General features: G+C 44.9%; 1 protein-coding gene and 1 non-coding gene across 2 annotated transcripts; both read left to right on the top strand.

Annotated features, from left to right (window-relative positions):
* Nucleotides 1–10,727: 10,727 nt before the first annotated feature.
* Nucleotides 10,728–12,619, top strand: LOC123823693 (protein FRG2-like). Its single transcript, XM_045846645.1, has 4 exons — nucleotides 10,728–10,860; nucleotides 11,553–11,630; nucleotides 11,791–11,868; nucleotides 12,156–12,619. Exons 1-4 carry the CDS (start codon nucleotides 10,728–10,730, stop codon nucleotides 12,617–12,619), a joined length of 753 nt encoding a protein of 250 aa, XP_045702601.1.
* Nucleotides 12,620–15,646: 3,027 nt separating this feature from the next.
* LOC123823923 lies at nucleotides 15,647–15,809 on the top strand. The gene has a single exon (XR_006786620.1). It is a non-coding gene; the product is annotated as a U1 spliceosomal RNA (small nuclear RNA).
* The last annotated feature ends 563 nt before the right edge of the window (nucleotides 15,810–16,372 follow it).

The following is a 16,372-nucleotide window of genomic DNA, read 5'->3' as shown; positions in this document are numbered from 1 at the left end:
TTGCATGAGGCCACACGCTATGGAAAGGACTCATTAACCGCTTATGTCAAACTGTGGCTCACAGGTTTGGAATTTCCAAAGCCTTACGAAAAGTAATTGCTAGAAGTGCTGTGTGCCAGAACAAGCCCAGAACAGATCCCCATCAAAGGAGAAAAAGAAAGCAATACCAAGGACAGTGCCCACTTAAGGACTTAAGGACTTTACTCAGATGCCAAGGGTCTGAGAGTGGAAATATTTGTAGTCTTTGCTGACACTTTTTTCAAGATGGGTGGAAACCTATCCCACTAGAACAGAGAAATCCCTGGAGGCAGTGAAAGCCTTACTGAAGGCAATAATCCCTCGCTTTGGCCTCCCTGGCAGCATCCAGAGTGATAACGGGACTGCTTTCATTTCAGGAATTACACAGAAGGTTAGTAAATTTTTAGGAATCAAGTGAAGACTCCACACAGCATGAAGACCTCAGGACTCTGGGAAGGCAGAGAAGATGAATCACACCTTGAGGAAAAAATATAGCCAAGCTGTGTCAAGAAACTCATCTCCACTGGGATCAAGCTTTGCCTATTGCCCTGCTCAGCATAAGGGTGGCTCCTTGACATGGCATCCAATTGAGTCCCCATGAAATTGTGTACAGGGACCACTTCAGGCTATGACTGGGTGCGAGAAATGTATATAGATCAAGAAGTGAAGGTAAAGAAATATGTACAGCATTTAAGTGAGACCTGAGCTATAATGAATGACCTTGCTTGTATTAGAGACCTGTCCCCTAGAGGCTTGCTGCATTCCTTTGAGCCTGCAGACAAGGTGCTACTCAAGACTTGGACGACTGCATCTCCAGAAAGCCAACTAGGAGAAAAGGGAACTGGACCTTGGAACGTACTCCTCAGCACCCCGACCATGGTGAAGATGGCAGGAAATAAATCCTTGGACGCATCGCACGAGAATAAAGAAAGCACTGGAGGAACAACGGACCGCCGAGCCTCAAGAAGGCCTGAAAGTCAGTCATCTTCAAAAACAACAACTTACGTTTTTTTTCTTTACCTCTTGTTTAACCCCTTGTTATGGACAACTTATTCCTTTCAAACGAGATGCAAATATTTGGGTATATTTAGCGAAAAAAGGCTCTAAACATTTCTGACTTTTGTCTTGCAGGAGCAACTTAGACTGAACAAACTTTCACTTCATGTCTTGTAGGTGTCTGTACTCCCTTGGAAAGCCTTAGAAATTATACTGTGTTTGCCCTTGTCAATAAGAAAATGACCTACTTAGACACTTATAATTGGGGACCAGTGGTGACTATAAGGGACAGGGAAATGTTTTCCTTCAAGGTCACTAATGTAGCCCCAGCTACAGAGAGCGCAACTTTTGTCAGCTGTACTAAAAACTGCTTTGTGCTCTCAGCAGGTGTGAAGATGAATTGCCAACAAGATGGTTTCTGATCCGTGGAAGAACCCTGCTGTTCCAACCTATCTGATCTTATAGAAATGAAATATTTTAAAACTAACAGTGGGGGAATAATAGGGGGCTCAAGAGCTGGAAAATTTTAATTTAAGTAATTGCTAATAAGCTTAGTAATCAATGCAGGTAAAAGCTTTGTGGCAGGTTGATGTGATGGGGCCCCTACCTAGTTCAGAAGGGTATAGGTATGCAATCACACGTGTGGACATGGCTACTGAACTTTCAGCTGCTTACCCCGCACCACACCCACATCAGAAAGCAGGGATTGCTGTGCTGGAGTGGATAGGTGCTGCCTATGGTCGACCCCTAGTCATTGAAAGTGACCAGGGGATGCATTTTACTGGGCCATTGGTGCAATAATGGGCTTGAGACCTGCAGATTGACTGGAAATTCCACATAGCCTCTCACTCTCAAGCTGCCACAATGATTGAACAGTACAATGGCCTCTTAAAGCAGAGCCTGCAAGCTGTGGCTGCCACCCCCAATGCTGGGTGGCTGGGTGAAATGCTCATGGACTGTCCTCTGGAATCCAAATGAGAGGAGGCAGATGGGGGCCCAGCCCTGGTGGAAGTGCTGCTCCACCTGAGTGGTACTCCAGTTCAGCTGCAGGTACAGACAGAGGGTGCTTTGCTGAAACCGGGCATGGGAGAACAGGGGAATATTGTCCTGCCTGCACCTGAGGATCTGGAGTGGGAGCAAACAGCCACTTGGACATGGCCTTGGAAGGTAAAAGCCCATCCCTCTCGCCTCCCATATGCATTGGGTGGCTGTTGTTGCCCTTGGGGCCAGGGGGTAGAGAGAAACCTACAAATAATGCCCTGGGTGATTGAGACATGGCCCCCAGACACACCCAGGGTCAGCAGAACACAAAAGGCTTTGTCATGGCAACTTTGTGATATCCCTATGGCTCATTTTGAGTTCTCCACTGTTGTTACAAGTAGATGCTGAACCTCCAGTTGAGGTGCACAAGGTATGGTATTTGCAGCCAGGAAAGCTCCCTCTGCTGACCACTGTCTTATCAGCCAGCCAGAAACTTGCTTGTAGATTGCCTGAGGGTCATGATGTGCCATTATTGGAACCTATAACTGCTTGTTTTTTTTGTCCTTAGGCTGCAAAGTAACACCTTAGTGGACTAGGCACATACCTGTGCTTCAGTGGCTAATCAGTCAGTGTGCTGGGTCTGCACTGAAATCCCCTGGGCACGTCTGCTGGTCTCCCATGGTGCATCTCTCCTGTTTCTTTCTCGGACTGGACTTGGCTACAGCAGCAGTGCAACAGTGCACATCCCTTGTGGAATGCAACCTGGACTGACATCTACACTGGGGCGAAACAGCTGTATGACCAGCCTAAGCTGTTGGTCAGCTGCTCCATATGGGATGGCTCAGGGTGGATCACAGCTGAGGCTGTGGAGCTGGCTGGACCAGCTCTCCTTTGCATTGAGAACCTCGAAGAACAGGCCCAAGTGGGCTGAACTCTGACAAGTCTGTCTCAGATTTGGACATTAAAGCATGCCTGGAAGGCACAGGCGGATGTGTGGGCTGTGTTTCCCACTGGGGCCCTCTGGGTGTGTGGCTCACATGTGTGGACTTATCTGTCTGGAAATTGGACTGGCTGCTACACCTGGGGATGGCCCTACTTGCCCGCTCGAGTTCAGAAAACTCTTGTAAGGAGAGATGCACCATGGGAGACCAGCAGACGTGCCCAGGGGATTTCAGTGCAGACCCAGCACACTGACTGATTAGCCACTGAAGCACAGGTATGTGCCTAGTCCACTAAGGTGTTACTTTGCAGCCTAAGGACAAAAAAAAACAAGCAGTTATAGGTTCCAATAATGGCACATCATGACCCTCAGGCAATCTACAAGCAAGTTTCTGGCTGGCTGATAAGACAGTGGTCAGCAGAGGGAGCTTTCCTGGCTGCAAATACCATACCTTGTGCACCTCAACTGGAGGTTCAGCATCTACTTGTAACAACAGTGGAGAACTCAAAATGAGCCATAGGGATATCACAAAGTTGCCATGACAAAGCCTTTTGTGTTCTGCTGACCCTGGGTGTGTCTGGGGGCCATGTCTCAATCACCCAGGGCATTATTTGTAGGTTTCTCTCTACCCCCTGGCCCCAAGGGCAACAACAGCCACCCAATGCATATGGGAGGCGAGAGGGATGGGCTTTTACCTTCCAAGGCCATGTCCAAGTGGCTGTTTGCTCCCACTCCAGATCCTCAGGTGCAGGCAGGACAATATTCCCCTGTTCTCCCATGCCCGGTTTCAGCAAAGCACCCTCTGTCTGTACCTGCAGCTGAACTGGAGTACCACTCAGGTGGAGCAGCACTTCCACCAGGGCTGGGCCCCCATCTGCCTCCTCTCATTTGGATTCCAGAGGACAGTCCATGAGCATTTCACCCAGCCACCCAGCATTGGGGTGGCAGCCACAGCTTGCAGGCTCTGCTTTAAGAGGCCATTGTACTGTTCAATCATTGTGGCAGCTTGAGAGTGAGAGGCTATGTGGAATTTCCAGTCAATCTGCAGGTCTCAAGCCCATTATTGCACCAATGGCCCAGTAAAATGCATCCCCTGGTCACTTTCAATGACTAGGGGTCGACCATAGGCAGCACCTATCCACTCCAGCACAGCAATCCCTGCTTTCTGATGTGGGTGTGGTGCGGGGTAAGCAGCTGAAAGTTCAGTAGCCATGTCCACACGTGTGATTGCATACCTATACCCTTCTGAACTAGGTAGGGGCCCCCATCACATCAACCTGCCACAAAGCTTTTACCTGCATTGATTACTAAGCTTATTAGCAATTACTTAAATTAAAATTTTCCAGCTCTTGAGCCCCCCTATTATTCCCCCCACTGTTAGTTTTAAAATATTTCATTTCTATAAGATCAGATAGGTTGGAACAGCAGGGTTCTTCCACGGATCAGAAACCATCTTGTTGGCAATTCATCTTCACACCTGCTGAGAGCACAAAGCAGTTTTTAGTACAGCTGACAAAAGTTGCGCTCTCTGTAGCTGGGGCTACATTAGTGACCTTGAAGGAAAACATTTCCCTGTCCCTTATAGTCACCACTGGTCCCCAATTATAAGTGTCTAAGTAGGTCATTTTCTTATTGACAAGGGCAAACACAGTATAATTTCTAAGGCTTTCCAAGGGAGTACAGACACCTACAAGACATGAAGTGAAAGTTTGTTCAGTCTAAGTTGCTCCTGCAAGACAAAAGTCAGAAATGTTTAGAGCCTTTTTCGCTAAATATACCCAAATATTTGCATCTCGTTTGAAAGGAATAAGTTGTCCATAACAAGGGGTTAAACAAGAGGTAAAGAAAAAAACGTAAGTTGTTGTTTTTGAAGATGACTGACTTTCAGGCCTTCTTGAGGCTCGGCGGTCCGTTGTTCCTCCAGTGCTTTCTTTATTCTCGTGCGATGCGTCCAAGGATTTATTTCCTGCCATCTTCACCATGGTCGGGGTGCTGAGGAGTACGTTCCAAGGTCCAGTTCCCTTTTCTCCTAGTTGGCTTTCTGGAGATGCAGTCGTCCAAGTCTTGAGTAGCACCTTGTCTGCAGGCTCAAAGGAATGCAGCAAGCCTCTAGGGGACAGGTCTCTAATACAAGCAAGGTCATTCATTATAGCTCAGGTCTCACTTAAATGCTGTACATATTTCTTTACCTTCACTTCTTGATCTATATACATTTCTCGCACCCAGTCATAGCCTGAAGTGGTCCCTGTACACAATTTCATGGGGACTCAATTGGATGCCATGTCAAGGAGCCACCCTTATGCTGAGCAGGGCAATAGGCAAAGCTTGATCCCAGTGGAGATGAGTTTCTTGACACAGCTTGGCTATATTTTTCCTCAAGGTGTGATTCATCTTCTCTGCCTTCCCAGAGTCCTGAGGTCTTCATGCTGTGTGGAGTCTTCACTTGATTCCTAAAAATTTACTAACCTTCTGTGTAATTCCTGAAATGAAAGCAGTCCCGTTATCACTCTGGATGCTGCCAGGAGGCCAAAGCGAGGGATTATTGCCTTCAGTAAGGCTTTCACTGCCTCCAGGGATTTCTCTGTTCTAGTGGGATAGGTTTCCACCCATCTTGAAAAAAAAGTGTCAGCAAAGACTACAAATATTTCCACTCTCAGACCCTTGGCATCTGAGTAAAGTCCTTAAGTCCTTAAGTGGGCACTGTCCTTGGTATTGCTTTCTTTTTCTCCTTTGATGGGGATCTGTTCTGGGCTTGTTCTGGCACACAGCACTTCTAGCAATTACTTTTCGTAAGGCTTTGGAAATTCCAAACCTGTGAGCCACAGTTTGACATAAGCGGTTAATGAGTCCTTTCCATAGCGTGTGGCCTCATGCAAATGCTTCATGACAGGCTCTACTAAATGTTCAGGAAGCAGTGTAATTCCTTTCTTATTCTTTCACCACCCACTATCAGGACCTTCTTCATCAAAAGCCCAACCCTCATCTTTCTCTAAGTCTGCAGTTGAAGATTTAGGGTCAAATTGTGACAAGCCCAGAACAGGTACCAAAGGCATTATAAACGTTCCTTCAGCAGCCTCTTTTGCTGCTCGATCAGCCAGATGATTTCCTCTAGCTGCTTCACTGTCCTCTTTCTGCTGCCCCAGGCAGTGCATAGCTGCCCCATGTAAAGGCACCTGAACAGCCTCTAATAATTTTAAAATTTCTGCTGCATGCTTGTTCTCCTTTTTATCAGAGGCTAACACTTCTTTTTCCTCCCAGAGGGAACCATATACATGCAAAATTAGGAAAGCTTACCTTGAGTCGATATACACATTCACTCTCCTTTTGTGCAACAATTCCAGTGCCCTGGTCGATGCAATCAGTCCGGCTTTCTGAGCAGAGGTTCCTGGTGGCAAGGCCTTGGCCTCCACTACTCCTTCAAGAGTCACAAATGAGTGCCCAGCCTCTCTGTTTCCTTTGTCTCTGTAACTGCTTCCATCTGCATAGACGGTCCAGTCTGCTTCTTCTGGAGGATGGTCCTGTACATCAGTTCTGCTAGAATACACTTCACCAGTTATCTCAGCACAGTCACGTATTAGCACAGCCGAGTCAGGCACCGGGAGAAGAGAGGCAGGGTTTGACTTACTTACAGTTTTGAGGGAGATGTTGGGATTGTCGAAAGGAATGGCTCGGTACCTGCCCATTCTTCCAGCAGTGAGCCGCAAATTTCCCTTTTGCTCCAGCAGGCTCAACACTTGGTGGGGTGCTTAAATGGTGATAGGCTATCCTGAGGAAAACTTTTCAGCTGCCTGTAAGAGCTCGCAGGTGGCTGCCACAGCTGTCAAGCAAGCTGGCCACTCCTGGAGAGTGTGATCTAGTTTCCTTGACAAGTATGTGATGGGGTGTGAAATGTCACTAAGCATTTGGGTGAGGAATCCTAGGGCAACGCCCTGTCTCCCACACACGTTAGCATTGAAAGGGCTTCAGTACGTTTGGAAGCCCCAAGGCCGGTGCAGAAGCCAGGTGGGCCTTCAGGGACTCAAAAGCCTGAGTGCACTCCTTTGTCCATTCTAAAGGGCTGTATTCTGGTCCCTTCAGAGCCTCACACAGTGGATTAGCAGTGAGCCCAAAGTTTGGAATCCAAATGCAGCAGTATTCCCAGGAATCCTCTTACCTGTTTCCTGGTGTTGGGAGGGGTCCTCTGTGGACTTTTGTTGCACTGTCTGCACCACATTCAGACTTTTCTGCTCAGGGACGCCATTCCTCATTCCCTCAAGAAGGCATGTCTTACAATGCTCTAAGAAAGGAAGGCCATTCCCATAGGGTCCCAGTTGGGCTTGGTTAAAGGTATTGCCCTGGTAGGGTCAAGAGCCCCATCTGGATTTTCTTGGTGCATGCCCCAAGCCTCTTCGTTTGCCTTATCCATCACTCATTCCCCATAAGCAAAGGATTTAATGAGGCTTGCATGTCTGCACAATTGAGAGGATAAGTGACAAAACTGATGCAACCAAATCAGTCATTTTAGCAGGATCATCCTTATAAGAAGGGTTTGAGCTTTTCCAGTTTCTCAAATCTGATGTAGAAACGGAGTATGTGCCCAATAATATCCAGCAGGCTCGCCCTCTGGCCCTCCTCCCACTAGAAGTCTCCGCAAAGGATATTGCCCTGCCCCAGTAGGGGCTTTTCCTCCACCGAATTTGGTTCCCTGATGGGTTCAAGATGGCGATACCAGTTCAGGCGCACTTTCCCCAGTTCCCTCAGCTGAGTAGATCCCCCGAGCTGGAGAGGCCTGGGAAGTCTGATCGTGCTTGAAGCAGTCATAATATCTAGATCTCCCTGGTCCCTCTCCTCTGAGCCTCTACTATCTTTCACATGCAAATTCTCCCTTCTCTGAACCATTAACTTCTTTTTTTACTCTGTATCTTTATCATGTAAACTAAACACACACACACATACACACACACCTTCTAGGTAGCACATTTTCTCCTACTTCCCTGATTTTCGACAAAACAACTCTAGTTACAGTATAATACAGAAATTTCAAGACCAATTCAGGGGCCAGCACTCTCCTGAGTCTAGATCAGACAACACATAAGCTGAACAATAGTATTACAATAAAACCACATTCACCCCAGTCACACGTTTATAAGCATAGGTCAACCAATTAGCCAGAACTCGCCCCGGTGGGCTGTTTTCCAGAACAGAGGCTTTCTACCCCCATTCTACCAGACAGAGCTCAGTAAAACAGATGGTACCTTAACCAGATGACCTAAATTGTGACCTGGGATTTTAGCCTGAACCAGAAAGCGCAATGATTCAATCAAACATGATAAATGACGAGAAGTGCTGGGAGTGAGGGGGAGGGTGCCTAAGTGGAATCACTTGGCAGCTGCTTGGGAATCTCCAAACACAAACTCTGAGGCCTCTCAGCCCAGGCAGCCAATGGGACTCCTTGCCCAATACCCACACTTACTGAAGAGTCCCAAAGTCTGTCCCAGTGGAGTCACCAAAATATGCAACTGGAAAAGACCAGCATTTGTACTGCCTGTCACATACCGAACCCAATAAGCAGAGACGGGCATTGAGTCTTTATGGGAGCTTTATTCAGGTGGCCGGCGATCTGAGAAGATGGCGGGTTCATACCCTAACAGACCATCTTCAATTCCATTTTAAAATGGCCCTTTTCATAAGGAGAACAAAGTGTAGGCAAGAATTTGGAATTTGGGGGAAATGTTAATTGGATTAAAAACTGCAGTATTCTTGCCCTGGGCAGTGGTCCTCTCACCCTGGAGTGTGATGGCTCAGATACCATCTGCATTGCTGCAGTCCTCCTGAGGCAAAAAGGTGGAACTGTTTACAGTCTGCTGGAGTCAGGGTGGGTCATACCTTCAGCTCCTGGAACAACGGCTTTTACTGGCATTGATTACTAAGCTTATTAGCGATTATTTAAATTAAACTTTTCCAACCCGCGAGTCCCCTATCATTGTTATTCACCACAAAACTTTACTAACATGTAAAATTTCTTTTACATTATTTTTCAATTTATTTTGAATTGTGTACTTTTTGTTTTGAGAGAGTATTAATTAACCTTTATATGTCATGGACACAATTTCCTTCTGAGTAATGAAGATTGCAATTATATCCTTCTGCTTTTCAGTGGGTCTTAAATTATCTTTTCAGACAGAATTGGTCAGTTCTAATGCTACAATAAATAACTTAAAATGTGTTTGGTTAATTTGAGAGAATGCAAATATGTACTGGGTATTAGATAATATAAAAAAAAACACCAAACTAATTTTGAGTTATAATAGCCTGCAAGTCTTTGTTGTCTTCCATATATATACTTGAAGAATAATTTATTAAAAATAAATTTTATGTCTCCCAACTTATTTTTTAGAGAAATACATAATTCTAAGATTTGCATTAAAGTTTTCCAGTTCCAGTCCTCACCCAACACCCACCCCAAGGTGAAGATTTGATTGGATGACACAAGACCAGACCGGCGGAATGCTGGCACACTTTGAAGTGGTCTCAGGAGTAAAGAGAGGGATGCTTTGTTCTGTACAACGTGGGGATGTTTAAAATATCCATCTTCAAAGCTTAAAAATATTATTACTGAGAAACTATATTTATAATTAATTATTTTGAGGTTATTGATAGTTTCACTTATATATCAATACCTGATATTTGTCAGATATATTCATATATAAAATTGGCTTGTACCTTTCCTACAGTAAAATCTAGTCTTTAAAAACACAACGGCAGGTATGAAAAAGAAATACATCACTTGCATAATGGGTCTGGTAAACACTTATTTCTTGAAATATACCTCTTCTGTGTCCTCTATAGGATGAAATTATCATAGAGAAGACTTGTGAAAATAGATGCATTTTATTGATATAAAAGTTATCCTCCTGATTAGCCTGTTATCCAGGTACATTTGAGCAGCCCTCACTTTTCATTTCATGGTAGAAGAAGCAGAAGAATTCTGGTCAGGGTCTTGAATAATTCTGGGTGGATTGTGGGCCAGAATCAAGATGGGGAGGAATTCTCAGCCTTTCAATCCCTCAGCTTCCCAGCTTTGCTATCTGTTTTTGAGTCTATGTCAGGACCCTGCAATAGTCTTTCCTTATCTGTGTGGGGATCTGCAGTTCAACCTGAACTTTGAGAAGCAACAGCACTCCTAAGAAGCACTCCTAACAGCTAATTGGGCACACATTTAAAACCAGAGTCTAGCAACCATTGCTTCCAGAGGCATCTCACACACTATGCATTTGAGGGAAATGCCACAGACTGAGCCTCCAGACCCCTGCACAGTGTCCCTGCCATCTGAGTCCACCTTTACAAATTCTTAATATTGTACTTCAATCGATTGCTGAGTCAACTTTTCGATGAAGACTAACTGGAACTTTAAGGAAACATAATCAGTTGGGAGGGTCGCTGGGAGGAGCTAGGGCATATGAAAGTCCTCACACTCTATCTAAAAATGACAAAACACTGCAAGTGGGAACCCTACAGGAATAACACTGCATTTATAATAACGCTCTATGGTTTATTGGAAACCCCATATTGGAAACCCCTGTTGGCACAATTTTTGTTTGTCAACAACTTCTGTTGACAAACACAATCAGCTACATTCCTATCTATATTTAGCCTACCTGAATCTCTAATGAGTAACAGGAAGTGAATGCTTTTCAGCCAATAGGAGTGAGCCACACCCTGTGCGTGGCTCATAAAAGGCAGGCAAATCGGGCCTACTCTCACTTCTGGTTCTGGATGTGTCACAGGGAGGGTCTTTCATTTGGGCTCCAAGATGGATTCGGGAACAGAAAACTCAGACTCCCAGAGCCCCTCCATCCAAAGTGCCACTGAGCAGCCTCCCTCCCAAAAGAACTTCTTTGAAGAAAGGCACTCAGATGTGGATCAGAAACTATTAGGAGAAGAAGGTAAGGATTCTTCCCAGTTAAGAGAGAATGTCATCCAAAGACGAGGGAAGAATGGGCTGTGTGGAGGCTGGAGAGAGGTTTGAGATCAGGGAAGCCCATATTATTTACTTATTTGTTTGTGTGTTTTGTAATAATACATACCTCAAAGGGAGATCATAAAGACGAAATAACATTTTTACTAATTGATTGATTGATTTTTAAATTTATTTTCATTTTATTTTCACCTGAGGACATGCTTATTGATTAGAGAGAGGGAAAGGAAGGGGGAGAGAAACATGGATGTGAGAGAAAAGCATTGATTGGTTGCCTCTCTTATGTGCCCCGATTGAGACCTCAACCCAGGCATGTGCCCTGAGCAGGAATCAAACCCACAACCTTGCAGTTTATGGGAGGCCACTCCCACCAACTGAGCCACACCATTCAGGGTGAAACCCAGCATTTTTGTCTCCAGTTGGCTTTTATTTCGACACAGGTGGTAGAAAACATTACCTGGCCTTCAGGGTGCTTGAGGAAGTGTGACAATGACCCTCTGGAACCTTGGTGTTCATGTCACACTTGCCATTGGCCGCACACCCTCAGTCAAGAGAGTTGCCCACAAATACTGACTAGTTGATGGAGAGAATTGTCCACAAATAGGGGGTTCTGTGTGCCTTGAGGGAGGCCAGTCACCTAAACTCCTTCTTTTTGTCCAGGATCAGAGGCCAAGACAAATGAGGAAGAGAATTGTAAGAAGAGGAAACGCAAAGGCAGAAATAGCTGCAATCTCTCAGGTAAGATTTTACTTTGGGGGAAAGAGGGACAGGATGTGGGTATCCGTCTCTCTGGGCAGTGAACTGGGTGCTGCTCTGGGGCAGCTAGAAACTCGCAGATCCTGAACTCTAGGAATGGCGGGGAAGTGAGCAGTCACTGAAACTCACACTTTATCTGCAGAAGCAGAAAGCTGCTCCGACTGCGAGAGCTCCGGGAAGAGGAAAAGCAGTTCCAGGGACAGCCTCGGCAAGACAGCAGGTAGGAGGTTACTTTGGGGGCCAGAGGTGCACAGAAGGAAAAGTGGGGAATATCCAGCGTGTGGACAGGAAAGGGTTTGCTTGGTGGTTTTGGAGAGCCACCTTGGTGGTTCTGGGATTCAGGGAGCATTTGGGGATGTGGGATAAGTGTGGTCGCATAGAAATAAAAGGGCTTGAAAGGAGCAAGATAGCTGTGGGGTTCCCCTGAGGGCACTGGCTGAGATCTGGGAATGAAGATCCCCTGGGAATTGATCTGGCAGGTCTCTCACCCACAAGCTTCCTTTGCAGGGGCCTCTCTAGAAGAGATGTGCAGTGTGACTTCGGGAAAGATCGGAAAGGTCTCTGATAATGATCAAAGTGGTGACAGCAAAGAGACTGGAAGTGCCCATCATAGGAGAGGCCAGAGAAGGCGCACTGGGCACAGCAAGAGGCCCAGATCACGGTCCTCCAGAGTCCAGACACCTCCTCTGCTTCGGAAAAGCCTGGTGACTTCCCTTCGCACCATGTCTGAGGCCATTTATCAGAACATCGTTCTGCTGCAGAACCAGCAGCTTCCTTTCTCGCTGAGCTGGGAGAAGTACATCCTGCTCACCCAGCTCCGGGAGCATCTGCGCACCCAGGCGCAGACCATCTATGCCATGGCCACCCAAGCGGCCTATGCCTTCCCTGCCGAGGGCTGGCTTGTCCCAGCCCCACTACCAGGTCCCTCGGGTCCAGCAGGGGATGAAGGAGAAGCCCAGAGCCCCTCCTAGGTGAGAAACCTGGGAAGGTCAGCCTCTTTCTCAGACAGGAGATAGCTGAGGCTGCCAGTGAATGGGATTAGGGCTCAGCTAAGGGCACTGGACCCCATTCAGCTGACGCAGCTCTGTGGCTACATCGGAGCTCTACTCCTTCCCAGATTCTTCCAGATGACCAGCAGGGCCTCTTTTCAGGGCAATGTGTTGCTACTAAGTGGTTAGAATTGTCATTAAAAAATCTTAATAAACAAGACTCGGGTGGTAAACTCTGGGTTTCCTTGAGGATTAAATTTCCAAACCTTAAGTTTTACGTTAGACCTTTCATGTATTTTGAGTATCTTAAGAGAGCCAGGCATTATTTGAAAATGAGAACAAAAATATGGGTGGAATTCTTATGTTTGTGTATTTTCAAGTGCAGCAAAGACAATATATTTTTCTGTCCTCCTCCTCGAACTCTAAAAATGCACGAATAGTAAGTATTGTCATTTACTTAAGACATTTTATTTTATTTTATATAGCATTTTATTTGCATTTCACATTGGCTCATAAAACAAATACATGTAGCTTATATGAGAAAAATGAAATTAAATTTTAAAACGTTGTTTTCTCCTTTGTCTTATTTCCATATTACATACACAGCGATAAAATGTTACTACGTTCACATATTACATATGTTAAGTAATTACACATTTACTCATAAAATTTGCTTTACTGCATGTGTGAGTTAGAAGGGTGTTTTGTTTTGTTATTTTCACCTCTACAGGACCTCCCCCCTGACTTTCCTATACTTAACAGTGCTTCTCCTAAATAAAGAGTATTTTTTTATTCCCATGAGTGGGGCCAATTCAATGATAACATATTACACATCAATTTGACCATAACATGACTTCTTCAACATTTACACGTGTCTACAAAAAATTACAATAAACATGCTATATCTGGGGAATGGGAATTCAATTACACTAGGACAAAAAAATACCTGAATCAGACTTGTGGCCAAGGTGGAGGCATAGGTAGATACACCTTGTCTCTTCACTCAACCAAAAGGAGGACAAAAAACAAATTTAAGACAAAGCGTAACCAGAATGGCAGGAAAAATTGAAGTGTATGGAAGTCTGACAACCAAGGAGTTAAAGAAGAAACATTCATCCAGACCAGTGGGAGGGGCGGAGATGGGAAGCCGGAAGGGAAGGAATCACTACAGGGCAGCGGCTGGTGGAATGGATGGTCCAACACTTGTGTGCACATAAACCAAGAGGAACAACTGGGGGAGTGAGACATACCATGGAACCCAGAGTTCCAACAAAGGGAAATAAAGCTTCAAAACCTCTGGGAATGTAAAGGAGGCTATAAAAGCTTGTGGGGAATTGGCAGTGGTGGGGGAAACTCCCAGCCTCATGGGAGAATTTATTGGAAAGACCCACAGGGTCCTAGAACACATACAAGCCCACCCACCTGGGAATCAGCACCAAGAGGGCCCAATTTGCTTGTGGGAAGTGGGAAAAGTGACTCAAAGCTGGCCGGGAGCTGAGCAAGCAGCATTGTTCCCTCTCAGACCCCTCATACAGCACCACAATGCGGTGACCTGGATATCCCCGCCCTGGCAAATAACAAAGGCTTCACCCCTTAATATGTAACAAGTGCACTGAGATAAAATATCGTGGCCCAACTGAAAGAACAGATCAAAATTCCAAAAAATAGAACTAAGTGATGAAAAGATAGACAACCTATCGGATGCAGAGTTCAAAACACTGGTAATCGGGATGCTCACAGAAATGGTTGACTGTAGTCACAAAATAGAGGAAGAAGTGAAGGCTATGCAAAGTGAAATAAAGGAAAATGTACGGGAAACCAACAGTGAAGGGAAGGAAACTGAGACTCAAATCAACAGTTTGGACCAGAAGGAAGAAATAAACATTCAACCAGAACAGAATAAAGACATAAGAATTCAAAAAAAATGAGAAGAGGCTTAGAAACCTCCAGGACAACTTTAAACTTTCCAACATCAGAATCAGGGATGGCAGAAGAAGAGGAAAAGCAAGAAATGGAAAACTTATTTGAAAAAAAAATAATGAAGGAGAACTTCCCCAATCTGGCAAAGGAAATAGATGTCCAGGAAGTTCAGGGAATCCCAAAGAAGTTGGATCCAAGGAAGCATACACTCAGGCACATCCTAATTGTATTACCCAAAATGAAAGATAAGGAGAGAATCATAAAATCAGCCAGAGAAAAGGAGACAGTTATCTACAAAGGAGTTCCCATAAGACTACCAGTTGATTTCTCAAAAGAAAGCTTGCAGGCAAGAAGGGGCTGGAAAGAAGTATTCAAAATCATGAAAAGCAAAGACCAGCATATCCAAGATGACTCTATCCAGCAATTCTATCATTTAGGATGGAAGGGCAGATAAGGTACTTCCCAGATAAGGTCAAGTTAAAGGAGTTCATCATCACCAAGCCCTTATGTGAAATGTTAAAGGGGCTTATCTAAGAAAAAAGAAGATGATCAAAATTATGAACAGTGAAATGACAACAAATTCACAACTAGCAACAGCTGAACCTAAAACAAAAAGAAATACAAAGTAAGCAAACAACTAGAACAGGAATAGCATCATGGGAATGGAGATCACATGGAGAGCTATCAGTGGGGAGCGGGACGGGGGAGAATGGGGGAAAGGTACAGGGAATGAGAAGCATAAATGGTGGGTACAGAATAGAGAGGAGGAGGTTAAGAATAGCATTGGAAATAGAGAATCCAAAGATCTTATATGTGCAACCCATGGACAGGAACTAAGGTGGGAAAATGCCGGTGTGAGAGGGGTGCAGGTTGGAGGAGAATAAAGAGGATAAAAAAATGGGACAATTGTAATAGCATAATCAATAAAATACAAAAAAGAGAAAAAAATACCTGATTTAGATGTAATAAAAATATATAATATATATGAGAAAAACTGTAAAAAATTTCCCTTTGTTTTCTTGAGCCCTGCCCCCATTGTATCCAGCGTTCTCCATACTGCTGAAAGAATACAATATTCTCTAAAATGAGATACTCACCTGGTAGGGGAAGTACCATATCAAGAAGGTGGTCTTCCCAGGATTAGGCCCACCCATTGTACCCTGTGTGTGCTGTCCTCTGTGATTTCTCCAAATGTGGGAAACTTGACTGAATAATTTGTGGTAGTGGGGCTCTGCATTTGCGCTCTCCCTTGATAACTTGTGTTACAAGAGTAATTGTCTTCCCTGGCTGGTGTGGCTCAGTGGATTGAGTCCTGGCCTGCTAACCAAAAGGTCACCAATTCAGTTTCCAGTCAGGGCACATGCCTGGGTTTCAGGCCACGTCCCAAGCAGGGGGTGCACAAGAGGCAACCACACATTAATGTTTCTCTCCGTCTCTTGATTCTTCCCTTCCCCCTCTCTCAAAATAAATAAATTAATTAACAAATAAATACAAATAAATACTTTGCCTCCTCGCACAACCAAAAGGACAAAAAATTCAAAAACAAAAAACAAGCAGAAGTGCAAGAAAATTGAACTGTATGGAACAAAAACAAACTAAGCAAACAACTAGAACAAGAATAGAATCACAGAAATTAAGATCACCTGGAGGGTTATCAGGGGCGAGGGGAAGAATGGGGAAAAGATACGGGGGATAAGAAGCATAAATGGTAGGTAAAAAATAGAGAGGGGGAGGTTAAGAATAGCATAGGAGATGGAGAAGCCAAGGAATTTTGTACAACCCATGGACATGAACTAAGGGAGTGGAGAATGCTGG

The sequence above is a fragment of the Phyllostomus hastatus genome, unplaced genomic scaffold, assembly GCF_019186645.2.
Source record: "Phyllostomus hastatus isolate PE091 unplaced genomic scaffold, TTU_PhHast_1.1 phas_contig_5, whole genome shotgun sequence".
Classification (NCBI taxonomy): domain Eukaryota; kingdom Metazoa; phylum Chordata; class Mammalia; order Chiroptera; family Phyllostomidae; genus Phyllostomus; species Phyllostomus hastatus.
This window is presented reverse-complemented; position numbering and strand designations above follow the sequence as displayed.